Below are 27,289 nucleotides of genomic sequence, written 5' to 3'. Positions count from 1 at the left end.
ATAGAGATAATAAAAAAAACCGAAGATGATAAATTCAGCAGCTATCAATTGAAATGCTCGCGGATTTCACCTAACCATTCTCAATGAGCGAGTTCAAGACGGCAAAGCGACTAGGCATGCTTAGGCCTTACGCACAATAGAAGGAATAAAAAATTAGGAATAAGGAATAAACAATTTCAACCTATCAGAAATCGGATATATCGAAATACACGATTTCTGATCGATTGAAATCGTTTATTCTTTATTCCTAATTCCTTATTCCTAATTCCTAATTCCTTCTATTGTGCGCAGAGCCTTACCGAGAAATTGAATATGATTGGTTGGATCTATAAGTAACAATCAATTATGCTCATTTGCTCGGTGAGCAGGCTAACCACTTTGTCAACTTGAACACGTTCATTGTCTATCATGTCGCCAAACAAACATCATAATCATTAGGACCCGAATACTACATTGGGTGCTTTCCATTTGATGACACAAGTCGACACAAGTGTCATTCTATCCTTCTTGATATTCAAAGAGTGACAAAGATAGATTGTGTCGCCAAATGGAAAGCTCTCCATAGGTCGCATATCGCATATCAAACGCATGCGCATTGGATTGTCGGCTGTCGAATGAAATTGTCGCGAATCGGTATCGAAATAAAAGATGGTCAACTCCCATCTTTTCGATTCTTACGACGAAACGAATGGAATATTCCTTATTTTATGAATACATCTATATAAAATAGTTTAATTAAATAGTATAATTAAATAAAATAGTTCCATTAAATTGTTGCTCTGACATTCTTGTAAGTTTGAAAAATTCTTTGTAATTATTTATTTGAAAATATGTAAATACTATATGATGAGCACCAAAATTTTGTCTTATATTTGTAATAATATTTTACCCACCATCTTTTTATAATTCTTTTTTTTATGTTTTCTTAAAAGTAATCTCATTCTTATAATTTTCGTACAAATTAATAATAAATTTGAACAACTCAATGTTTCAATATTTATTGTTCCGACTTACGACACAATTGTAGACTGACAAGTCGTATTCATACTCAACATACAACACGCGATAAGCGACATTCAACTCCGACATATTGGCGACCTATTGGCTGCGTTCAGCAGAATATAACAGTTTTACAACCGTTTTATAATTCTCTGAGATAAGATCATTCCTATTGATCTAAAAGCATAGCCCAATCAGTGCGAAGAAAATTTCCAACAGTTGCAAAATAAACGTTCTGCTGAACGCAGCCATTGTAGAACGAATCTAAGGTCTCGTTTATAATCAAATCGGCTGACGCTTGTCGGATGTCGTTAATCATAAAAGATGGGACCTGACCAATTCAAACGACGCCCGGCAGCCAATACGAAAAATAAAGGTTATACGCACGCACACAATATACAACACATCTCCCGACTGATTGTAGACCAGACCTTAAGCCTTGTTTATACAGTCGCACAAGCTGTGTATAATTCCATCATCGTGATCGGACGTGTTATTGTATCATAATTTTTGAAAAGTGAGACCGGCTTCAAACGTGCAACTGAATTTGTATTACTATTTTAGACTTTCGTATTCTTCATATTGTTTTTTGTTACTCACATAAGTGCAGATACTCAATGACTCAGTTCTAACCTGCTGGTTGCGGAGCCAATAAAAAGAAGAAGAAGAGAGGAGATTGGTCACGTGTTTATATTGTTACAGTCGTTGCGTTTGTGTAACGCCATGTAACGCTTTTGAAATATAGAGAGAAAACACGGATATTTTCACGAAAATTACGGTTTATAAGAATTTTTAAAGTTAAGAAAAGTGCCCGCGACGTTACTTAGCGACAATGTCAATCGGAGTTCCTATTAAAGTGCTTCACGAGGCTGAGGGCCATATCATAACCTGTGAGACGAATACCGGCGAGGTGTATCGGGGCAAATTGATAGAAGCCGAGGATAATATGAATTGTCAAATGCAAAATATTACAGTGACGTATCGAGATGGCCAAGTGGGACAGCTGGAGAATGTATATATTCGCGGCTCGAAAATTAGGTTTCTCATATTACCAGATATGTTGAAAAACGCACCGATGTTCAAACGACCTGGTGGCAAAGGATCGGGCACAGCCGGTAGAGGAAAGTCCGCAATATTACGAGCTCAAGGTTTGTATTCCTACAAACATTGTTCGAATTAATAGATGAATTTAAGGTGATGGCCCTACATGATTAAATAATAATGATCAGTAATATTGAATTAGTATTACTGATAGTATGCATCAATATTTTCAGTATTCTTACAATCTTACATGATCAGTATTATTGACAATATATTTCTCTTTAGTTTTGTATACATTATTTATTGCATTCTGACATACTGTGACATGGATTTTAATACAGCAATACTGATGCTCGAGAATCGGAATTTAGATCACTTCTCAGTCTTCTATGTCAATTCATCAATATTATACACATAATCAATAATATTGTTGGTATTTGTTAATGTTGACAGTTTTATTGACCGTGCAGAATATTCACTTTTATACTATATTCTGAAAAACATAGATATTTGTAAAAGAAAGCAGAAGAAGGTTTGTTTCTATCAATGCAGATTAATTTTAATCGATTCGAGTTTCTCTTCATCTTTTTCTAAATTCATCTTCATCTTTTAAAATTACAATAAAGTGAAGAAGTACATTGAATCGAGATTAAAGTTACTTTATATTAGTAGAAACTTGGGTATTCTGATATATGCTGCTAATATTGAAAATCTGTAATATACGTGAAGCCTATTTTACAATTGTGTTAATCCTGTGTCAAAAATTGAGATTGAATTGGAATCAATCAATCAAAAGAAAGAGAACTCAATTTCTAGTCTGATAAATATAATATTTATTAATTTTTTCAATTAGAGCTACTTACAACAACTTACTATGCTTACACAATTGTAGAATGGACTTAACTTTTTTTTAAACAAATCTTATTAGAGTAATATATGCGTAAACAATTTAAATGACTTACCATCATGGTACATGAAGCATTGCACTGAAGCTTTGTTAAACATGTTAAAACTTAAAAAGTACAAATGTTAAAATCAAATATAAAGATCACACATTTTTAAAACACGTCCATGTACAACGACGATATGAACTATTCTCGAAGTAAGAGGTCACACATTACAGTAAACGTTAAGGCAAATTTGCAATTAAACAAAGATGAAATTTTTGAACAAAAGATTGATTTCGGAAATGACATTCATACACATGCAAAAGAATGGCCTTAATTTACTTTCAAATACAGAAGGACTGAATCATACCTATGCAACGATGCTTGAGAATTTCTCTTGACTTACGTAGTAACTTGTTTAAATTTGTAGCTTATTAATTTAATTTGATAAAAGTTTTATTAATTGACGAAAATAATTTTAACAAAATATGTTTTGTATTGAATTTTTTCTTTTTTTTCTTTTTATTATGTAATTCTTTATTTTACAATTCTAATAATTTTGACAGTGTTTAATTATTATATAATAATTTATTGCGGTTTTTATATGCGATTTAACTTAATAACAATATACACGTTTTGTTCTTCATAATTGCAAATTTGCCTTAACGTTTACTGTATGACCTCTTACTTCGAGAATAGTTCATATCTGAGTAACACGTCGTCGTACACGGACGTGTGTTCTAAAAATGATATTTATATTTGATTTTAACATTTCTACTTTTTAAGTTTTAACATGTTCAACAAAACTTCAGTATAATGTTTCATGTTCCGTGATGATAAGTCATTTAAATTGTTTACGCATATATTACTCTAATAAGATTTGTTTTTTCAAAAAAATGTCAGATTAACAACGCTGCATCTTTGTCAATTTGCGAGTGATTTAAACATTATGGACATGTGAGCTAATTATACTTGTATCATTCTTGCTGAAGAGGATTCCAAAGAGAGTCGAAACATTCAAAATAAAGAAGACATCAATCTAACATCTGATTATTGATTGTTCACTAAATAATTGCGCCGTTTATCGTTGCTGACTATCATTAGCCTACTATATTTATCTTTTTATATTGTTTAAAATTCGAGAGTCCTAATATAATTATTGTTATTGAATATTAATGGTTTTATGTACAATATTTAATAATATAAGATATTTAAGCATGTGTATACAAAATAAATATTTCTTGTTAGTTTAAATCCTTTTTAAGATAAAATTCGCGTTTGTTACACTTATACACATTTGACAATTCTATATAATAAAATGTTTCCAGCTCGTGGCAGAGGGAGAGGACAAAATCAAAGAGGCAAAGGTACTGGGTCAGCACCTTGGCTGAATCAACAGAATCAACCAGGTGGATCTCAACCTGGAAGAGGCAGGGGATAAATCTTGTGATAATAAACTTTATTTAGATTAACAAGTGCAAAATTTCATTCCTGTATTTTTACATCATTTCTAACAGTATATTTCTGCATTCAAAATTGTAATCTATATTTTCAATGAGTATGTGAAATTTATTATTAATCACATACACATTCGATAAATATATGAAGCGTTTTGTTAAATGTGTAATCATAAGGTTTATCAAGTTTTTTTATGTGTATTTCTTTCTTCAGCTTCGAGTAAGCGAATGCTCTGTATTAGTTATCCCGTATTAAGCTACCAAATATATTTCACGTGTCGCCGCCGAAAATACTCCAGCCGCGAACGATTTTCTCCTCGGACACGTCAGCGTTGCAGCTGAAAGTTTCCAGAAAATTTTTGACTTAACGACTTAACGATACTTAGAAATTAAGGCAATCGAAAAAGACTATACTTTCGATATAATCATCAATGGATAATTTAGGCACGATTTCTCCGCGATCTTTATGGGACGACTTGTATGCGCCGATTTCACATAGACAATATATATACATACATATAAATACATATATATACACACACACACACACACACACACACACACACACACACACACATATATATTTTATCTTGTATCAAGATATTATTGTTTGTCGATGAATCTGTTCTTTTTCCTTTTTGGCGCATCTTTTTAAGAACGCTGATGAGAGAAATCAGAATCGTGTATAGAAAAAAACCATGTTAATACATAACATATATACATTTACATTTACACGTACACATACATATATTATATACACAGACACCGATTATCAGTAATATCGACGGAATGGTTGTCTTCAGACCTTTATCCTATTTTATAGGCATAGCATATTTTTCTAACGTATTGCAATATCAGAATAATCTTACCTAGTGAGAGCGATAGAATGATCGAGAGGAAGAGAAAGAGGAAGAGAGTGATTGAAGGAATGCGTATGGAAATATAAATGATTTATAGGAGAGGCGAGAGAAAGAGAGAGATTGAGAGAAAAAAAGAGCGAGAGAGAGGAAAAAAAGTTTATCAACGATGATCGCACGGCTGACTATATAAGGACGTAACATGATGCTTGTAATTATGATTGATATTAGTACGTTTAAGTTATTAAAAAAGTAATATCAACTTTAATATATATTATATGATAACAATTATCATTCTCTTTGAAATGCTTTAGACATTTAGATTTCACGTACGTAAAGAAAGTTACGCTTTTTCTCTCTTTTCCTCCTTATTCCTCAATTACGTCTCATCCTCTTTCTTCCCAGGTCTTTACGGACCCTTTTGACAGTTCTTGAAACATTTATAATTATAGCAGACTATTTATGTATATTTAAAAACAAAATATATATATAAATGCATCGCCCCTAAACGAAAGACGAAAATCGTTTTTTGTGTGTTCTCGACTATTTTATATAAGGTTCTTTAATTAGCACCTCATCGAATTATATTGTAGCCGTAATGTACAAAGAAAAAAAAGAGAGAAGAGAACCCCGAACATATTTGAACGAGATGCGACTTTATTTTCTCTGTAATGAAAATTTTTGCTGCCATAAACGGTTTATTTTTTATCATGTTGGATATTCGATGTTATCTTGACCGAAATTTGTACTGTTATGCGTATAATGATGTCTTTAAAAAATTTAATAATAAACGTGAATCGCATTATTTTTTTATGTTTTTTATACATTCTGTATGTAATGCAACATCCTGACTTTAACAATTTTATTAAGATACATTATTAAAAAGTTGCTATTAATGAGTAAGTTTATCGAAAAATATAATACAGTTAAAATAATAATACATAGAATAGAAATATATTTCTAAAATAGATATTTTACAATTATTATAAGAAAAAAGTGCCATGATGAGAAGGAAATAAAACGTGGAAAGAAGCAAACGCGATTTCTACATTAATAAAAATGTGGGAAATTAGATATTCGAAGAAAATGAATATTTTTATTTTTTTTTTTACTTGTTCTACATGTAAAATCGCATAAAATCGACTCTCGTAAACGCCTCTTTGATTGTATTTACAATTATTGTATGAAAATTAACACTCGCAGTGAACGGAAAGAATTTAAAGTAAAGTAAATAATAAGGCATTATGTGATAATGATTGTATATTTCAATGAGCAAAATGTGATGATGAATGGGCTTTTAAGCTTAATAAATGTAAATACATTCGTTTTTTTTTTATTCATAAAATTCGCATGAAGCATTCTCTATCAGAAATCGAGATATTTTAATGAATTTACATAACGATGTAATGTATTGTAACTTAATATTTGTAAGCATTCAGCGTAGATCGCCATTTTATTTTACAAGCTTAGCATCGCGATTGATCGAAGCATCGTGTTTCCATCATGCAAGTCAGTATTTCATAATCTTAAAAGCATATCCAAAAGACACAATCATTGCATGAAAACGCAAATGATATATGAAATGTTTAGCAGTGTTCAGCAAAGCCAATCATATTAAAGAACTTTACAACAATTGCAAAATTGCTTTTCCGCAACCATTCACGTTATATACATAATTGGTATACCATTGGGTCTTTTTTATTCCTGCAATTTAGAACTATTTTCTCACTTTTTTCACAAAAACAGATTTATTATTCCATTTCTAAGAACTTCTTGAATTTATATTGCATACGAAAATGTAAATAATATACACATATTAAGCTGGTTCTACATTAATTACTTTATTATTAGTTATTATTAATTATTATTAGTTTTATTATTAGTTACAAGTTTGTTGTGACAACATGAAACGTTGATTTCAAAATGCAAGCTTCAGATTGGTTGTCGCAACAATTTGTAAACGACTCGCAACTAAGTAGAACCGGCTTTCCAGTACTACATGTGCGATATTTTTTTCAACAATAAAGATGTGAGGAAATAATCAAGCCAAATAAAAAATAATTATATATTAATATTTATCCAGCAATAAAGATGCTTAAAAGGATGTTTACATACAAAATTAATTTATTTTAAGATTTTAAAAGACAATCAAATAAAAACGTAGAATTTGACATCGATCTTTTTCGATATAGCGATCGATACACTTATTGACTTGTATCTCATAATGTAAGAATATCAAGTGTTCCGTTGCGCATAATGGCGATAGCATATTGGAAACAACCAATCAAATTTTTGCTCAAATTGACTTTCTTGCGTATAAAGTCGGTTCTACAGTAATTGCAAGCTGATCGCAAGTTTATTACGCTGGCATATTGAAATAGCCAATTAAAATTTTGCTTAAATTTACGTTGCTACTACGCAACCACTGAAACGGAACATCTAGTATTCTTACATCATGTATCTCATTACTTCATATAGTTCATATTCAGGGCCACCAAACTGCCATGGTTTTTCCGTTATCACATTTGTGGCATCTGGCCCTCATGACACAGGAAATGAGGAACTAATATATGGCTGTCATCGTTTCCAGCACCTTCCGATCGGAATTTTTAGCGCCATATTTATTACATGTTGCTTGATGTCTGCTAGTGTAGTAGTATCACTATTGAAATACAGTAGTGTCACTGCTGATGTGCTGATATGAGCTAATACTATTCGACCCGTATTCAGAACGCGCTTTTATTAATAAAATCGCGCTTTTATATCTAAAATTCTATAATATACGTAACGTAAATTATATCATGTTATCGCGTTAACATCATTTGTAGTTCAATTCATTTCAATCTATTCTCGTTTGCTGGACAATGCTACTATTCGTTCCAGCAATAACACTTGTACATTGCACTACTACGTTATTGTACTAGTAGTGTCACAACTCATCCTAGTAGTGATACTACTAGTAACACTAAGGGGCTCCGCACAATAAAAGGAACAGAGAATAAAGAACAGAGAATAAGAATTTCAAATCATGCATTGTGGAATACACAGTTTCTGATAGGTTGAAATTCTTATTCTCTATTCTCTGTTCTCTGTTCCTTTTATTGTGCGGAGCCTCTGACGCGAATTTATATTACACTTCTACACTATTAGTCACAAGGGCCCGTATTTATTACAGAATGCACTTTATCTCTAAAATTCTATGGTATGCGTGACGTAAATTATAGCATATTAGCGCGCTGAATACAGGCCAGAATGATAATTACAAGCATTTAAAGCGCGTGAGTGTCCATGAACGCAGTCATATGCTTATATAGTGCCGGAAACGATGATTTCCATATGACAGCCATATTAAATTATATTAGTTCTTCATTTCCTGTGTAGCTATGAAGTCGCCACAAATGCTGATAACGCTCGGAACACGAGAGATTGGAATTCCATCATTATCTACCGACGTGAGCGGACGTGTTATTGAATCATTATTTTTGGAAAGTGAGACCGGCTTCAAACGCGCAACTGAGTTTGTATTACTATTTTAGACTTTCGTATTCTTCATATTGTTTTTTGTTACTCACATAAGTGCCGCGGATACTCAATGGCTCAGTTGCAACCTATCTGGTTGCGGAGCCAATAAAAAGAAGAAGAAGAAGTACAAGCTGCGTCGCATGTTGTATGAAATGTCGCAAAAGTATCGCATATAGGGTATGGTCAACGTGATGTTGCAAATGCTTTGAAGCGTTTTTTAATTGATCAGTTTAAAAACTCGTTTTTTTCGATTTTGCAAAAAATACAAAGGTTGTTTGTTTTATTCGTCTACAGAAATGAAATCATGCGATGAATTCCGCTCAAAATTTGACAGTAATCAGCTGAAAGATGCTACTTGTTAAAAAGTAATATGATATGATACTACGAGTGCCCTCTGACAGATTTTTCTAAGAACTTATTGACTTGCCCTCGTAGCATTCGAGATATACTGTAGGAAAGTAATCATTGACTCGTATATAATGATCGTACATATATTGGGTCATCTAAAAAGTATCCGCAGTTTTTTGTCACTAGATGGTGTTGATGGTCAACCCATTGTGGCTATTGGATCGCGTGCTACGCAATATGGCGCCGGTGGTTACCAACCACGGCGAAGGACGTATGGCGGGAAAAAGTTAGGTTGAGAATGAGAGCTACGCACTGCTTCTGATTTTATGCCATGAGGCGTTTTAATACACACTTAATGCCTAATTAACTAAATACTGAATACAAATGTTGATTAGAAAGTAGAGACGTGATTGCGCGTGTAAGTCGGCTCGGATACCGGCATCGTGTCGCGGAGTTACAATACTAGAACTATGAAAATACACTCTAAGAATGTCGGCGCCCGTGTCCATCAGGAAATTGGTGCCGGTGACACGGTCACGCACCATTAAACGGCGATTCACCGCCGCCGAACTTCCTGCCGTCGGGGATAGTTCGGCTGTTAGTTTTCCTTCTCTGTCGACGCCGTCGGCTTCCAGCTGCACGGTGCGTACATTTGAGTGCTCTGCCGCCGAAGCGTTGGTGATACCAGCACGGCTTGCTCGTGGGCTGAGACTTGGAGCGGCTTCTACGACGCGAATTATGCGAGGGCCGCGACCTGTCGCGCGATAAATGAGCTACTAGTTTAGTTACTTGTTCAGTAAGCGCGGATATTTGTGAGTCTTTAGTGTTACTGTTCGTCGGCGCAACCATTGCGACGGCCATGGCGCTGGAGCTAAGCACGTCCGTGATTCGATCCGCTAATTGCGCTAGTTCCTCCAGCTCGTGCTTGCTGGACGCTAATATCGCCTGTACCTGTTGCGGCAAGCGCTGCAGCCACAACGATTTCAATACTTCTTCCGATGCGCCATTTTGCGCGAGATCCCGCATGCGGCGGAGCAATTGAGACAGGCGACAGTCGCCTAGATCGACTTCGTTTAACAATTTGCGCAATTTTTTATCGGCGCTGTCCGCAAAGCTTCTCAATAACCTGTCTTTTAGCACGGCGTATCTGTCCATCGCGGGCGGATTAAGTATGTTGTCACTAGCTTCGGTCAAGGAATCGTCGTCGAGACATTGTATTACGTAATTATACCGCGTGTCGTCTACCGTTATGCCTGCGGTGAGGAATTGAGCTTCCATTTGCACGAACCAAAGATCTGTTTTTTTTTTCCAGAACGGTATGGACCTAATGCCGACTCGCGAAAGCGCGAGTATCTCGATAATACGCGATGGTGCGCCGCCGTCCGGATTGCGCGCCGGGGAATCGCTAGAGCCACCAGGCATGTCGGCGGTTTATTTAGATGCGCGCGTAAGGTCGAACACACGAAGTCACACACGCGCAAACAACAGCAAAAACACCGCGCGATCACGTCGGGGTCACCAGTTTGTGGCTATTGGATCGCGTGCTACGCAATATGGCGCCGGTGGTTACCAACCACGGCGAAGGACGTATGGCGGGAAAAAGTTAGGTTGAGAATGAGAGCTACGCACTGCTTCTGATTTTATGCCATGAGGCGTTTTAATACACACTTAATGCCTAATTAACTAAATACTGAATACAAATGTTGATTAGAAAGTAGAGACGTGATTGCGCGTGTAAGTCGGCTCGGATACCATCGTGTCGCGGAGTTACAATACTAGAACTATGAAAATACACTCTAAGAATTTATCTGACGACGCTAATAATTATCGCGGACATGAATAATGATCGGTATCGGCCTCGCGGAATACACAAAGTAATTCGGAGCTTTAACGTCCGAGTTCTAACTTACTGACTATCGCAGAGACTTACACGAGGTCTGCACGCGGCACGCCATGACGCCGGAGAGAGAATGGGAAGAGTCATGGAAAGAACGACCGTATCAGCGTCGCGACGGACGCATGCAGCGCCGCCACTGACGCGCGCAGCGCCGCAACTAACGCTCGCAACGCCACACCATTTCTAAGGGATTATGCGACATCGCCAAACATGTGCTCGGAGTAAATTTCATTGAATCTTCGGACATAGTACAATCATTATAGAATTTGACCTCGGAAAAATTACCATCAGTAATAAATCTGTGCACAGATCTTCATTTTTGCATAAGACTAAAGAAGAAAAAAGTTTACCGTTGTACAAGTGATCGTTAAAAAAAACAAACAAATAGAGGCCCAAATTTTGGTTTTTTGCAAATATCTCGATAAATTTTACTAAGAAAATATAACAGAGGAAAATTAAAAAGCGAAAAATTTTACACAGAAAAGATAAGTTTTTGTTGTATGAGCAATAGTTTTCACGTAAGAATTATGCAAGTGTTTTGCGCAGTGAAGTTGCGGAGCGCGCCAACGTCAAGCGAAATGGAGCATCGCACTCGCGCAAAACAAAAAATATCATAACTTTAGAACGAATTATTGTACAGAAATTATCGTACAGTCAAAATGCATTGAAAAGCTGAAATCTTCAATTTTTTAATAAAATTGGTTTCATTATTCTACAACAATTTTTAACAATATGACAATTTAACATTTTAACAATTGAACAATATGTTACATGCAACTTTTGACTTTTTTCATAAAATCAGCTATAAGTCGATATCAAATTGTTTAAAAAAAAAATCTGCAAGATATTACAGTATATACTTTATGATTCCACCGAGAGGACAAAATTTTTTAAAATTTTCTTTTTCAAAATCGAGCTATTGACATTTTCAGTAATTTTCAAAATTCTTGAGTAAATGTAAAACTTGAAATTGTCATAGCTTTGCGAAAAATTACACTAAAATAGTTTTTAAACGAGCTATTGAAAATTTGGAATGTCTATTTTTAGACTTCGTATCGAAATTTTCCGTCATACTTTGAATTTTCATTTATTACATAAATATGTGAGTTATTGCGAAAAATTTGTTTAAACTTGTGCTAATTTTGATCATCATTGATATAATGTTTTTAAAAGCATAAACAAATGAATATAGTGAAGTCGGATATTATATTTAAAAGCATCTTAAGATATCATAAGTCGTATTAGCATCTTAAAATTTTACTTAAAGTGGTCTTGAAATATAAACGGACTATGAATATCGATTTATGAATCCAATCGTAAAACACATACGACAAACGAGTTATCAGTTCTATCATTTTGTCTTTGTTTTATGTTCAACAAACGGTAAGCAAATGGAATACTGATGGTCAGCGTATTGACCATCTTTAACACCTTGGCATATAAAAAAAATAGTAGCATTAAGCAAAACAACATGTTGGATTCGCTACTGCTTATGTTAGTCTAAGATTATATTTTAAAATTTACTGTAAGTACTAAAAATCTGTAGTTTACATCACATGCACTATAGATTCTCAGTACTGTCAGTAAATTTTGAAACACAAAATCTAGCTTTACGAGATCTTCAACCATAAGCTAAAAGAGGTTTAATGACATTTATTTCTGTTTTTAAACTGCACAATCTTTAGTCTTTAATCGTCAAACTTAAGTGAATTGAGCAAAATCCAATTTTTACGGCCTACGATTTACGTTTTACGTCTAATCATATACAATGAATTTGTATACTAAAACAAGGTTGGTTAGATTACATAATAAAGATTAAAATCTAAGTAAGTACCTACATAAGTTGTAGGCCGTTAGTTGTAAGTAATATATCGACCAGAGAGCTTTTAGGTAAGAATAGAGTTTTGATCAATTCACTTAAATCTAACGATTAAAGACTGTGCAGTTTAAAGACAGAAATAAATGTCATTAAACGTCTTCCGGCTTACGGCTGAAGATCTTGTAAAACTAGATTGTGGACTTAGATTGTGTTTCAAAATGTACTATCAGTGCTGAAAATCTATAGTGTATGTATTGTAAACTAATAGACTTTTAGTACTAACAGTAAATTTTGAACATATTTTAGACTAGTGTAAGAAGTAGCGAATCCAACATGTTAATTTCCTTATTACTTAAATTTTTTTATATGCCACTGTGCGAGAGCGCACCGCGCGGAACGATTCGAGTGAGAGAACGGCACAAGGTTGATATGATGCACGACAATAAAGAGAACTCCGTTTCTTTGTAATTTAACAAAAGAATTTTCTTTAACATGCTCAGTTATAAAGTCAAAAAATATAATTAATTAAATATTAGATTAACAGAATATTAAATGCGGTCACCTTTTCCAAATGATATTTTGGAATCGCGGTAATGAAAAATCTCGGCGATTTTCTCGGCACTTCTCGAAAAGATTCGTTTTATAGCGGTTTTCACTAAGCGGTTAGCACGGCGATTTTACGAAGCGATATAGTAGCGAGATTATGACTCTAAGAACTCTAAGAACTTTTAGACTCTAAGAACTTTTACAAGTAAGAAGGAGGACGACGAGATCGAAGCATTTATTGCTTTCGGCCTGAGCTTTCTTTTTTGGGAAAAATCCAATAAAAATTTGCCACAATCGTAATTATTACGTGGCATTAGGTGTACAAAATTGATTGGCGCTTTGAATTCTTTTCTAACGACGTTCAACGTAACAGTCATGCGCGACAGAAAATCCGTGCGTGGGATTGGTGACAGCGCGTGACGTATTCGTCGGAGCGCGTGCGCGAATTGAATCGTTCTAGAACTTTCGATTGTCCGTTGTCGGTAACGACAACTTGTTTGCGTGTAACGAATTGTTTTTAAAAAGAACAAAGAACGACGAATCGATGATTTTAATGAGGATTAAGATCATACTTGAGATGAAATCACGAGCTCAATTTATGCATGCGTTCAATGACAATTAATGTCGGTCGACTGAAAGAATTCTTGCTTTTCTTTCGAATTACCGATCTCAAACATTCCCGCCCGCCTCGTCATCTCCGTGACGATATATGTATAGAAGTTACCTCGAGCACAGTGAGATTACAAAAAACCGTAAACGCGTAAATAAGACAAGCGATACAATACAATGAATTCGTGGAAGAACTTGAACCGTAAACGAGAGTTATATGACAAATAACATTGAAAAAATGATTCACGAAAATACACGCGATCAATTCAAGCTCTCCTTTACATTTGATGCATTAGCGTGCGAGATAAACGCGGTAGCCTCTTCTGGCAATAAAACTAATTTGACCAAAGGACGAGTTAATTCGGATGAGGCGGTTTTGACTGTGACCACTCGCACTACGCCGTCGTCTCCAGGATGTAGCTGCGTGATCCGCGCCAGAGGCCACTTATTTGGTGGTGAGAGCTCGGAGCGAATGATGCATAGCGATCCAAGGTGTGGCGGCAAAGCGTCCTTGGTCCATTTCGGTCTGGTAGCCAGAGTGTGTAAGTACCCGCGTGACCATCTCTGCCAGAAGTGGTCTCGCATTCGCTGAATAAGTTGCCACCTGGAAAGCAAATTCTCCTTTTCTTCCGACAAGGACGGCTCAGGAATGGCCAGCAGTGGTGCCCCGATGAGCAGGTGACCTGGTGTCAGAGCCGTGAGGTCGTCGGAGTCGTCTGAGAGGGCATGCATGGGCCGGGAGTTCAGGCATGCCTCCACTTGTGCGAGCAGGGTGCTCATTTCCTCGAAGGTGAGCCTGGTTTCGCCGATGGTGCGGCGCAGGTGATACTTAGCCGATTTCACGGCCGCCTCCCAGAGTCCACCAAAATGAGGTGCCGAAGGAGGATTGAAATGCCAATGGATCCCCTCCGATGTAGCTACGTGTGCGATCTTTCGTCCTTCTGCCGAGGAGGCTCGAAGCATCTCTCGAAGTTGCCGGTCGGCGCCCAAAAAATTGGTGCCGCAATCAGAGTATATGTCCGAGCACAGTCCTCGGCGAGATGTGAATCGACGGAGAGCAGCCAGGAAGGCGTCGGTGGTGTAAGCTGAAACAGCCTCAAGGTGAACGGCCTTGGAGTTAAAACAAACAAAAACTGCGATGAATGCTTTGTGAGCGCTGTGCCCCCGCCCTTTCCTTGTCCTGATGAAAATAGGCCCGACGTAGTCGATGCCCACGTGAAGAAATGGGCGTGCAGGAGTCACTCTCCCTGGAGGAAGGTTCCCCATTTTCGGTTGCGGAGTGGCAGCCCTCCACCGAGTGCACGTCACGCATTGATGCAGCTATTGCTTGACTACTGCTCGACCTTGTGGAATCCAGAATCGGAGGCGAAGCAATCCCAGGGTCATCTGGACTCCTCCGTGGAGAGTATGGCGATGGTAGGCTTCCACCAGCAGGCGAGTGAGCCATGACCTTGGAGGCACGATGATCGGATGTCGCTCGTCGAACGACAGCGCTGCGTGCTTGAGGCGCCCTCCAACTCGCAGAACTCCGTGTTCGTCCATGTACGGGCTGAGGGTTCGCAGATGACTCGCGATCTGGCAAGATCGCGTTTGTTTTCGAGAGCTGCCCTCTCCTCTTGATAATGCCGTGACTGCACTATGCGTATCAACTGGAGGAGCGCCGCGTCGAGTTCGGCTGGGAGAAGCGCCGACCCGTGGTGCTGAGCGTCCACAGAACCGACTGAGCGACCGCGGTGACGCCAACGCAAGCACCAGGAAGTCACTCTGAGCAACTGGTGAAGCGACGAGAATCTGCGGAGCTCCTCCGGCTCGCGGCTGCTCCCGATGACTGTCGCGAGTGCTGCGGCGCGCCGCTCTGGTACGTCCTTGATGGGCTCCAGGTTGACGCTTGGCCATTGCATCGGATTCCCGCACAACCAGGCGGGACCCGTCCACAAGGGATGGCTGAGGAGCTCGCGTGGTGTTAGCCCCCGGGAGGCACAGTCGGCAGGGTTGTCCTTGCCCGGGACGCGACGCCATTGAACCTCTGGAAGTTGCTGCTGGATTCGTGATACTCTGTTGGCCACGTAAGTTTTCCAGCGAGAGGCGTGACCTCGAATCCAGTGGAGCATGACCTTGGAGTCTGACCACAAGATTACTGGCGTTGTCGCTAGGTTCAGCACAGAGCGCGCGTGCACGAGTACACTTGAAAGCAAGGAGGCGGCGCAGAGTTCGAGTCGCGGGAGAGAAACGAGTTTGATCGGCGCGACCTTGCTTTTGGCTGTCAACAATAGAGTCTTTGTTTGGTTTTTTGCGGTGATGCGGAGGTACACCACGGCGGCGTAACCTCTTTCGGACGCGTCTGCGAAGCCGTGCAGTTCGAGTTGAGAGCTCGTGTCGCCGGTGCCGAGCCAGCGGCCGACTCTGAGCTTCTCAAGCAGTGGAAGTTCTTCCCAGAGCCGCTTCCACTTTCCAGCGATGGTTGACGGCAATGGTGTGTCCCACTCTAGCTGCTGCAGCCAGGCCGACTGTATAAGAATTTTAGCTCGAATGGTTACTGGAGCCAGCCATCCGAGCGGGTCGAAGAGTCGAGCGGTCTCCGACAGCAGACTTCTCTTGGTGAACGCGACGACGGTGCGAGGAGGAACAGAGAAGGCGAATTCGTCCCTGGTTGGATACCAGCGCAATCCCAGCGTTGAGTGGTTCTCTTGTTCCCACGACCGCGAGTCTCTGGTGAGGCAGAACTCAGGCGGAATGTCGCGAAGAAGTTCCTGACAGTTGGCGGCCCACTTTCGTAGAGAGAACCCGCCCGCCATGCAGAGATTGCGGAGCTCGACTTGGAGAGCGATAGCGTCGTCTAGAAAATGCGCTCCGATTATGACATCGTCGACGTAACAGTCGTGTCGTAACGCAGCTGCGCCTCGAAGGAAACGCGATCCGTCGTCATAGGCGAGTTGACCATCGGTGTGATCGGCGGTTGAGCGGTGCACAAGGTCGGCTAGCTCATGATCTGCGGTGCACTGAAGCGAGTGGCGCTGTGCTGAGTTGGTTACTTGGTCGCAACCTCCCGATAAGATCCAGCCGAGCAGTGTCTTTTGAGCGATAGGCGCTTGGAGGCCTCCCTTGCGGAGACCATCCTGGAGAATGATTGAGCATACTTCCGCTCCAAAAGGTAGCTCAATAGAGTCGTTTGCTGCGTAGCCCGGATCAGCCAATTGAAGCCCCTTTAAGTGTGGCCACTTCATTCTGATCCTTGCGTGATAGCCTTGGTCAAGCGAAAGACGTGGCAGAATAAAGGTTCCGACGGTGAAGTCGATCCCTGTGGTTAACGAGGTCACCTTGGGCGTCACCCTTCCCCTGCTGGGCTCGGAGCTTTTGCCGCTGATGCCGATGACTTCGATTGCGGATCGAGAGCGTGGCAGGTGTAGGCGCTGGACCAAATCAGAGAAATTTCCGATCCTTGGTCGATGAGCACGCGTGCGGTATGCCGATTGCCGTGACGATCAGCGATGGAAACTCGCGCAGTTGCGAACAAAATAGCTTGTCGTTGTCGCGGCGCACTGCCGACAGTGAGCTGACCTCTTGAGGTTTCGATAAAGCGTACGCGTCGTGTAACATTGAGTGGTGACGAGACTTGCACGTGGCACACGTCTCCGTCGACTGGCACTTCGCGAATGTATGAGAGCCGAGGCAGTTGAAGCACAGCTTGTGAGTTTCGGCGACGGCCTTGCGGTCGACCGCGCATTTTTTCTTGAATTCTTCACACACCATCATGTGGTGCTTACCCTTGCATAGGACGCATTGAGAAGACTCGGTGTGTTTCTTGACGTGATGCGACTTGGTAGATTGCGACGGGTTGTCGGAGACTTTGAGCGATTTTGGTTTGGCGGCTTTGAGAGTACGTGCCCTTTGGTTTATGAAGTTCATCAGCTCTTTGAGAGTGGGCATGTCGCTCGAGGCGCTTGAGAGTGACTCCCACTCCAGGCGAGTTCTTGGATCGAAGAGCTCGACGACAAGATGATTTAGTAGATCGAAGCCATGAGAGTCGATAGGCCTGTCAATGTTCTCCTGGCCATTGACCTACCCTGGTCACGGCGTTGAAGACGCGGTTGAGCTCCTCCTCAGTTTCGTTCTTCATCTTAGCCACGGCGGTAAACTTGGAGAAGTTGGAGCGTGATAACTCTCTCTTATTTTCGTACTGCTCGCTCAGCAGCTCCCATACGCGTGGATAGTTGTCTTCGGTCATTGCTAACGGTCGAATCAGTTCCTCAGCAGGACCCGCCAGACAAGTTTTCAGGTAATGAAATTTCTCGATTGCTGAGATTGATGAATTGTTTCCGACAATGGATTGGAAGAGGTCTCGGAATGTAGGCCAGTCTTCGAATGCGCCCGAGAAAGAACTAATCTTGAGGCGAGGCAGCGACGGTTTTCCGGAAGACACATTGCCTTCTGTTTTGGAAGCTGAACTCGGTTCCTTCGCCATGAGTTTCGTCCGGTAATCGTTCAGCAGGCCGCGCTGCAGCACGTACGTGTTTTCGGCGGAATCGGCAAATTGAGAAGTGTTGTACTCACTCTGATCGAAGGCGCCCTTGTAATGTACTAGAATAAGATCGTGTTGCTTTTCGAATTTCGTCCACATCTGGTCGAGGAGCGCCAAGCGGGTTTCGACATTGTGGAGGGTGATGTTGACCGTCCCCAATTTCTTCAAATTGACCTGGCCATGCGACCATGGAGTTCACTCTGGGCGCTCAGCAAGACGTCTATTTCGTCACTCATGATTTCACCTGCGAATTCTTCTTTCTCTGATTTTCTTGATAATGCGCGCACTGGACGCGATGCACTCGACACTGCGGATGCCGGCTAGAATCCGGCTCGAAGGACCAAAAAATGTGCGAGAGCGCACCGCGCGGAACGAGTGAGAGAACGGCACAAGGTTGATATGATGCACGACAGTAAAGAGAACTCCGTTTCTTTGTAATTTAACAAAAGAATTTTCTTTAATATGCTCAGTTACAAAGTCAGAAAATATAATTAATTAAATATTAGATTAACAGAATATTAAATGCGGTCACCTTTTCCAAATGATATTTTGGAATCGCGGTAATGGAAAATCTTGGCGATTTTCTCGGCACTTCTCGAAAAGATTCGTTTTATAGCGGTTTTCACTAAGCGGTTAGCATGGCGATTTTACGAAGCGATATAGTAGCGAGATTATGACTCTAAGAACTCTAAGAACTTTTAGACTCTAAGAACTTTTACAAGTAAGAAGGAGGACGACGAGATCGAAGCATTTATTGCTTTCGGCCTGAGCTTTCTTTTTTGGGAAAAATCCAATAAAAATTTGCCACAATCGTAATTATTATGTGGCATTAGGTGTACAAAATTGATTGGCGCTTTGAATTCTTTTCTAACGACGTTCAACGTAACAGTCATGCGCGACAGAAAATCCGTGCGTGGGATTGGTGACAGCGCGTGACGTATTCATCGGAGCGCAGCGCTCGCGTGCGCGAATTGAATCGTTCTAGAACTTTCGATTGTCCGTTGCCGGTAACGACAACTTGTTTGCGTGTAACGAATTGTTTTTAAAAAGAATAAAGAACGACGAATCGATTATTTTAACGAGGATTAAGATCATACTTGAGATGAAATCACGAGCTCAATTTATGCATGCGTTCAATGACAATTAATGTCGGTCGACTGAAAGAATTCTTGCTTTTCTTTCGAATTATCGATCTCAAACAGCCACGGTCTTAATGATGGCTAACATACTGACCATCAGTATTCCGTTTGTTAAACGTAAAACAAAGACAAAATGACATAATAGAACTGATAATTCGTTTGTCGAATGTGTCTTACAACTGGATTCATTAATCGATATTCATAATCCATTTTTATTTCAAGACCACTTTAAGAAAAATTTTAAGACTAATACGACTTATGACATCTTAAGATGCTTTTAAATATAATATCCGACTTCACTACATTCATTTATTTATGTTTTTAAAATATTACGTCAATGATGATCAAAATCAGCACAAGTTATACAAATTTTTCGCAATAATTCACATATTTATATAAACAAATAAAAATTCGAAGTATGACGGAAAATTTTGACACGGGGTCTAAAAATAAATATTCCAAACTTCCAATTACTTTTTTAAAAACTATTCTAGTGTAATTTTTCGCAAAGCTACGTCAATTTTAAGTTCACATATACTCAAGAATTTTGAAAATGTCAATAGCTCGATTTTGAAGAAAATTTTAAAAAATTTTTTCTTCTCATGGAATCAAAGTATGAAGTATATATTGCAATATCCTGCAGGCGATTTTTTTTAAACAATTCGATACCGACTTATAGCTTTTTATAGATTTTATGAAAAAAGTCAAAAATTGCATGTATTGGGAGTATAAATTAATTCGGTCTGTTTTCCAAAAGATGACTCCGGTTTTGTGAATAGTTCATAGATGACAGCTGATTTTGGCGTTTTCAGAGAGGTTAGATGCTAATGATAATTAGATTATCTGCTAATAATATTCAGTTTATATTGCTTTGAGTTTCATATAAAAACCTTGATTTTTACTGTGTTTGAAATGTCGAATTTTGTGTTAACCAAGCAGCATTTGCGGGAGGTTCTAATTTTCTGCTTTAATTGAAAGAAAAGCTGAAGTCCATCGAATGCTTGTCGAAGTTTATGGTGACACTGCTCCAACTGATAAATCATGTAGGGAATTTCAACGTTTCAAGGTAGAAATTTCAGCGTTGAAGACAAGCCTCGCTCTGGACAGCCAAAAATTCGAAGACAAAGAATTAGAGGTATTACTCGAAGAAGATCAGAGTCAAACGCAAGAGGAGCTTGCAGAATCATTGGGAGTAACTCAACAAGCCGTTTCTGCACGATTGAGACCTATGGGAATAATTTAAAAACAAGGAAATTGGGTGTCTTATGAACTGAAACCGAGAGACGTTGAAAGGCGATTTTTCACTTGCGAACAGCTGATTCAAAGACAACAAAGAAAAGATTTTTTGCATCGGATTGTAACTGGAGATGAGAAGTGGATATTATACAACAACTCCAAGAAGAAAAAAATACTACGCTAAGCTCGGTCAATCGCCATCGACCTCAACATCAAAGCCGAACATTCATGGTTCGAAGATCATGCTCTGTATCTGGTGGAATCAAAAGGGTATTGTTTACTATGAGCTGAAACCTGGCGATTCCATTACGGGCGATCAGTATCGGCTACAATTGATTCGTTTGAGCCGTGCATTGCGAGAAAAACGGCCGGAATAGGAGCAAAGACATGATAAAGTTATTTTTCTTCATGACAACGCTCGGCCTCATATCGCAAAAGTCGTAAAAAAATATTTAGAAACGCTCAAATGGGATGTTTTATCGCACCCGCCGTATTCTCCGGACATTGCTCCTTCTGATTACTGGTTGTTCCGAAAGATTTGGCAAGTCACCGGTTCACTTCTTTCGCAGAAATCGAAAATTGGCTCCAAAATTGGATCGCCTCCAAAGACGAATCATTTTTTCAAGATAGAATTCGAAAATTGCCTGAGAGATGGGAAAAAATAGTAGTCAGCGATGGACAATACTTTAATTAATCTGTTCATTCATTTGTTTTGAAATTTTGAACACGGAAAAAAACAGACCGAACTAATTTGTACTCCCAATAACATATTGTTCAATCCATTGTCGAATTATTAAAAATTGTCGTAATAACGAAACCAATTCTGTTAAAAAACTGAAGATTTCAGCGTTTCAACGCGTTTTGGCCGATTTCTATGATAATTCGTTCAAAAGTTGTAATATGTTTTATGCGCGCATTTCGCTTGATGTCTTATCGGGGCGCTCCGCAACTTTCCTGAGCAAAATACATTTTGCATAATTTTTTACGTCAAAACTATTGCTCGTACGACAAAAACATACAGAAACTTTTCTATGTAAAATTTTTCGCTTCTTTAATTTTCCTCTCTTATATTTTCTTGGTAAAATTGATATTTATCAAGATATTTGCAAAAAAACCAAAATCCTAAATTTGGATCCTATTTGTTTAATTATTTTTCTTAGCCATTGCAGAATAGTAAAGTTTGTTTTCTTTTAATATGCAAAAATAAAGGTCTGTGCAAAAAATTACCCTAATGGTAATTTTTTCGAGGTCCTGCTCAATTTTCGTCTAAATTGACTATACTAACAGCGAACTCAATTCACAGTTTAGAAGTTAATGAAAAAAACTTATCATTTATATTTATTATTAATAAATATTTAACTTAAAATATTTATATTTATTAATTAATATTAATATTTAATATTTTTGTAAACAATGAACTTATTTTTGTTCAATTGTCCCTTTCCAAGTTATTTTTTTACCTTTTATATAAAATTGTAAAGAATACACTATTAAATTCACAATGTCAAATTATACCTAATTTGAATTATTTTTAATCATTTCTATAGATTGCAACTGTAATTCTTACTTAATACGTTATTAATTTAACTAAAATCACATGTACACTTCACAAAATATACCTATATACAACAATATAATTATGAATAACAGTAAATATACCAATAAATGGATCTTTTTTCATAATTGTCGTAATGTCCACAAATCAAAATGATTTAAAAAGATATCTCCGAAACTATCAGTTATAAATTAGTTTTATTTAATTAAAAAAAATCATTCTGTAGATAATTTGTTGGTAGTACTGCAAATTACCCACCGTTCGCTAGGGATATCCAGATATGGCAGTGTATCGACTCATCGAGTCGCCCTTCTATACTATCTGAATCGCGCATGTGATATTCTTTTTACTTCTCCTGACAACCATCTTGTCTTCTCCATACTAAGCGCGCCTTTTTATCTCTTACACATACCTTCTTGTGACGCATATGAATAAAGAGCGAGCATTTCCAATTATCCGAATTGTGTTCTTTCCGACGTCTCTATTCTTCTGTGCGACTTAACATAATTAAATAATCGTGCGTAGAAGATGGTCAATTCCCATCTTTTCCGACTACGTCTAGATGAAATATAACTGTCGAACACATTTGTGTATGGATAAACAGATATTTTCATACGAATGTATGGATATATAATATTTATGTTATATTATGGAATCACTGAATGTAGATGAAATAATTATTGATTTTGTTCGCGAAAATCATTGTTTGTATGATAAATGTGATGTGAATTTTAAAAATGTTAGCAAAAAAAGAGATATGTGACAACAAATGTTCACAAATTTGAGAAACTGTTATGATATAAATATGTTAAGTAATTTTTTATTTGTTAAATTATTATTATTTAATATAAAAATATTTTGTAATTTAATTCTTTTACACCAAACTTAAAAAGTGCTTAAAAGAGCTAACACTGGATGAATTTGTGTATATAAATTTATTCAAGTTTAATAACTTGAATAATATATGTTTCGATCACCGTTTTGATCCTTTTTAATATTATAAAACTAATTAAGTCAATGCATAGTAGTTATCAAGCAAATGGAGTCGCATTATTCTGCAATCACATAATTTGCGTCCAAATTAATAACAAATTTGAATATGTATTCAACGTTTCAATTTCATTCTTTACATTTGTTCCGACCTTCCGACATCGGTCAACGACTCAATTGTAGAATAGCAAGTCGTATTCATATGCGACATACAATATACAATAAACGACTAGCGATAGTTGACATCAACATACGATTGATTGTAGAATAGGCCTAAGACATCCTTTAAAATAATTCTATCTTGGGAATTATTAGTCATACGAGGTTCACTAAAAAATAAAATTGTGGGAAATTTTATTAGCTTTATTCTCGAACTGAAATGTAATTTCGAACTGAACGTAAATTTCCGTACAGCGAATAATTCCTGAGATATTTGCAAAAAATCGATTTTGTTCGACATTTTTTTTAAGATGGCGTAGTCGGCCATGCCTGCACACATGGGGAGTTTTGATATGTTAAAAAGAGCACTATACATATTATGCAAAAATTCAGCTTTCCAGCAATTTTTTTTATATCGCCAAAAATTGTCTAGTCTTCCTGTTGCGGGATTCCCTAAACGTTTTATCGGCAATTGTCGCTGTCGTTAACTAGTAATAGTCAATGAGCGCTTTCTTCCAGGATAGTCCTGCCATTGATTGTCACTAGTTAATCATCAATAAAACGTTTAGAAAATCCCGCTACTTGATTAGACTTTATCTTACTTGTCACGTCTCCCAAAAAATTGCAAAAATTTGACGCGCTCTATATAATGAATTTTTTTATAAACATCATGACAATCATCGTATGGACTTTTTCTTGCAAATTGAAGAAAAATAAAGCTTTGTATGATTTTTTGCAGAGATACGGAGTATCAAAGCTACCTGTGCCTTTTTGTTCAGTTACCTTTAATGTAAGCATTCACCGATGTGCATAATTAAGAAGATATTGCTGCTCGAATTTTGCACATCATATCCATACGTGCACATGTTTATGTGTGTGTGCGTGTATATTTACATTTCAAAATCTCATACTTGCGCCTCGTCTTCGAATGCTTTCTTGCAAACGTTCATGTACAGTAAGTCAAATAAGAGCGTGGTCGAACAGCGTGGTGTTGCACCATTTCATGTGATTAGCCTTGAGATAGGTTCGAATAGTTTCGTACGATATATCTAAACCTTTCTGCTTCAATTTTGCTTGTCCTTGACGTGTTAAGCCAGGATTCCGCGAAAACAGATTCACTATTTTATTATCGTCTTTTTTGTCCACTTTGCATATCGAACCACGTTCCGGTAAATCATCGACATTTTTTGCCACATTATATCGTTGCACTCACTTCTGTACGAATGATTTCGACTTTTTCATATATTTAGCAGGCGTTAATTGTGACATTTTTGAGTGAGTGCAGAGGAACACAGCTTCATAGCATGATGCGTATTTGGTACTCATGGCGCTTAATGTGATTCTCTTAAGAAAGTTTAATGACGACTGAATCTTTCTTGATAGTGCATCAAGAAAAAAGGTGCCCTCTATGGATTCATGATAGATTTAGGGCGATATCTTTAATTAGCTTCCAATAAGGCCGACTACGATCTTACTTGACTTACTGTATATTGATGCATGCTGTAATTGTAATCTGAGGAATTTTTTCATATTCGGTATGATTACTTTTACTCCCTAAAAAATTTTGTTGGTAGTCTTTCCAAACTATACAGCCTTTTTTCATTCCACAGCTTTTCTTCTTATCATCTCACACACACGAACGATAATTCGAGTAAATTAATAAAAAAGAACCTGAGAGCCAATTTAATATATCTGTTACAATATTCAAGACAATGTCCTTGTTATATTTTGCTATTAAGTTTTGACAGTATTTTTTCTACTTTTGTTTACAATTTTTATCTTGAATATTGTAACACATATATTATATTGGCTCTTAACCCTTTTCTTATATGTATAGAATTTTAATCATTTGATCAATCATCGTTTTCTTATAGTTTTAATTATAAAACTTGTGTTCTGCTGAACTCAGCCACTGTATGGTTCGACACGATTGGGGCGCCTTTATTACGACATAACAAGACAGCAAAAACATTAGGTCTATTCGACTTGCTTACACTGTCTACACTCAGCATCTCCACTTTCTCTCTTTTCAGCGTCAAATATATATCTATCTCATTTTAAGTGTAAAAAGTGTAAAAAAGTGTAAGCAAGTCGAACAGATCAATTGAGAATTTCTAACGGGTGAACAGTGGATACATTGAACCCTGCAGAGCGGCCGGTGACCATCGATGTTATAATCGCAATTTGAATCTTACCAACTCGGAAATCCCATAGGTATTGCACACGATTTTGTGATTCTCTTCCATACTATTAGATAAGTTATACGACATTCGATTGCTCATCTTTGTTTCATGTCTGAACAGGACCGACAACTTAATTTGTCCGTGGGTGTGGAATATTTGACTGAAAGGGGGGAGTTCAAAATGATGATCTTATTCTTATTTTTTATTTATTTTGTGCTCTTTATTGTCGTTCTTTTTTTAAATTTGCGAATTGCGTCGCTTTGTTTAACAGTCGGTAACGTATCATTTATGTTGGCTGTAATTTGTAATAATTGATCAATCACATTCGAGTACTCCCCTCTCATTCAATTGTAAAACAATAATGCTCGACTGTGATCAGTATGCCAGACAACAGCATACGACACACGAAAGAAGAATAAGGGGGGCTCCGCACAATAAAAGGAATAGGGAACAGAGAATAAGAATTTCGACCTATCAGAAACTGTGTATTCTTCTCAGTTCTCTGTTTCCTGTTCCTTATATTGTACGTAGTTCCTAATGATTTTAACCTTTCAAAAATCGGATACATCAAAATTCACGGTTTCTGATAGGTTGAAATCATTATTCCTTATTCCTAATTCCTTATTTCTGCTATTGTGCGCAGCCTCTTACGGCCAGTGTAAATGATTCCTAAAAGTTAAATTTCTGTTTTGCGGGCAGTTGTACTGCCATTCTAAATATCGATCAATATCCGCGCATAACATTTTAGGAAGTTCACAGTTGATTATTAATCAATTCTTGGATTCCTTTGGGATGGATTTCCATAGTGAGAAAAATTTTGATTGCGGAGTGCTCCATGATTCCACACTATAGCTGCCGGGCCCGTGTCTGAACTATTAGAGTAGAACGGGAAAGAGCCGCGAGACCGATTATCTGCAGGATTTGACTAACTCGCGATTATGACCGCTCTCAGATTACTCTCTGATAAAAAAAAATATTATATTATATAATGTAATTATATAATGTTAAATATTATATAATGATAAAATCAAACTTTTCATAATATCAGTTTTACATTTAAATGAACACCAGTTAATTACAATGCTAGAAAATAATAAAGGAAAAGTCTCTAGAGACACAATTTTCGCTGTGATTGTCATTGGACAATATCAACAATGTATCGCGTGTTACATCAACATATAGGTCAGACTATTGGTTAGATTATTTTATAAATGTATCGATATATTGGGTATAGGAATAAGTTTCCGCCCATTGCAGAAAGATGTCGTTAGTAGCATTGCTTGTGTGTTGATAGAACGGCAAGACATGTTTTTGAAAGATGTGTATCCAAACTTTTGAGCCTAATAGATGGCATTCGTTCGAAGCGTAACAAAGAGTAACTTTTTTTGCGTTGAAGATGTCGGAATTTATTCCAAAAAAGCAACATTTGCGGGAAGTTTTACTCCATTATTTTATTTTAAAGAAAAGTGCTGCGGAAACGCATCGTTTGCTCGTAGATATTTACGGTGAGCATGCTCCATCGAAAA

General features: G+C 37.8%; 4 protein-coding genes across 4 annotated transcripts; 1 reads left to right on the top strand and 3 right to left on the bottom strand.

Moving 5' to 3' along the window:
* The first annotated feature begins 1,432 nt into the window (after positions 1 to 1,432).
* LOC105155017 (small nuclear ribonucleoprotein Sm D3) lies at positions 1,433 to 6,046 on the top strand. The gene is made up of 2 exons (XM_011070884.2): positions 1,433 to 2,147; positions 4,256 to 6,046. Exons 1-2 carry the CDS (start codon positions 1,832 to 1,834, stop codon positions 4,366 to 4,368), a joined length of 429 nt encoding a protein of 142 aa, XP_011069186.1. The 5' UTR covers positions 1,433 to 1,831; the 3' UTR covers positions 4,369 to 6,046.
* A 3,599-nt stretch (positions 6,047 to 9,645) lies between these two features.
* Positions 9,646 to 10,533, bottom strand: LOC147907668 (uncharacterized). Its single transcript, XM_087412376.1, has one exon. It carries the CDS (start codon positions 10,531 to 10,533, stop codon positions 9,646 to 9,648), a length of 888 nt encoding a protein of 295 aa, XP_087268502.1.
* Positions 10,534 to 14,243: 3,710 nt separating this feature from the next.
* LOC147907667 (uncharacterized) lies at positions 14,244 to 15,248 on the bottom strand. The gene has a single exon (XM_087412375.1). The coding sequence runs from the start codon at positions 15,246 to 15,248 to the stop codon at positions 14,244 to 14,246; it is 1,005 nt and encodes a 334-aa protein (XP_087268501.1).
* Positions 15,249 to 15,364: 116 nt separating this feature from the next.
* LOC147907666 (uncharacterized) lies at positions 15,365 to 17,206 on the bottom strand. The gene has a single exon (XM_087412374.1). It carries the CDS (start codon positions 17,204 to 17,206, stop codon positions 15,365 to 15,367), a length of 1,842 nt encoding a protein of 613 aa, XP_087268500.1.
* Between the last annotated feature and the right edge of the window lie 10,083 nt (positions 17,207 to 27,289).

Source organism: Acromyrmex echinatior, chromosome 13, assembly GCF_024713525.1.
Source record: "Acromyrmex echinatior isolate Ae372 chromosome 13, ASM2471352v2, whole genome shotgun sequence".
Taxonomy (NCBI): domain Eukaryota; kingdom Metazoa; phylum Arthropoda; class Insecta; order Hymenoptera; family Formicidae; genus Acromyrmex; species Acromyrmex echinatior.
This window is presented reverse-complemented; position numbering and strand designations above follow the sequence as displayed.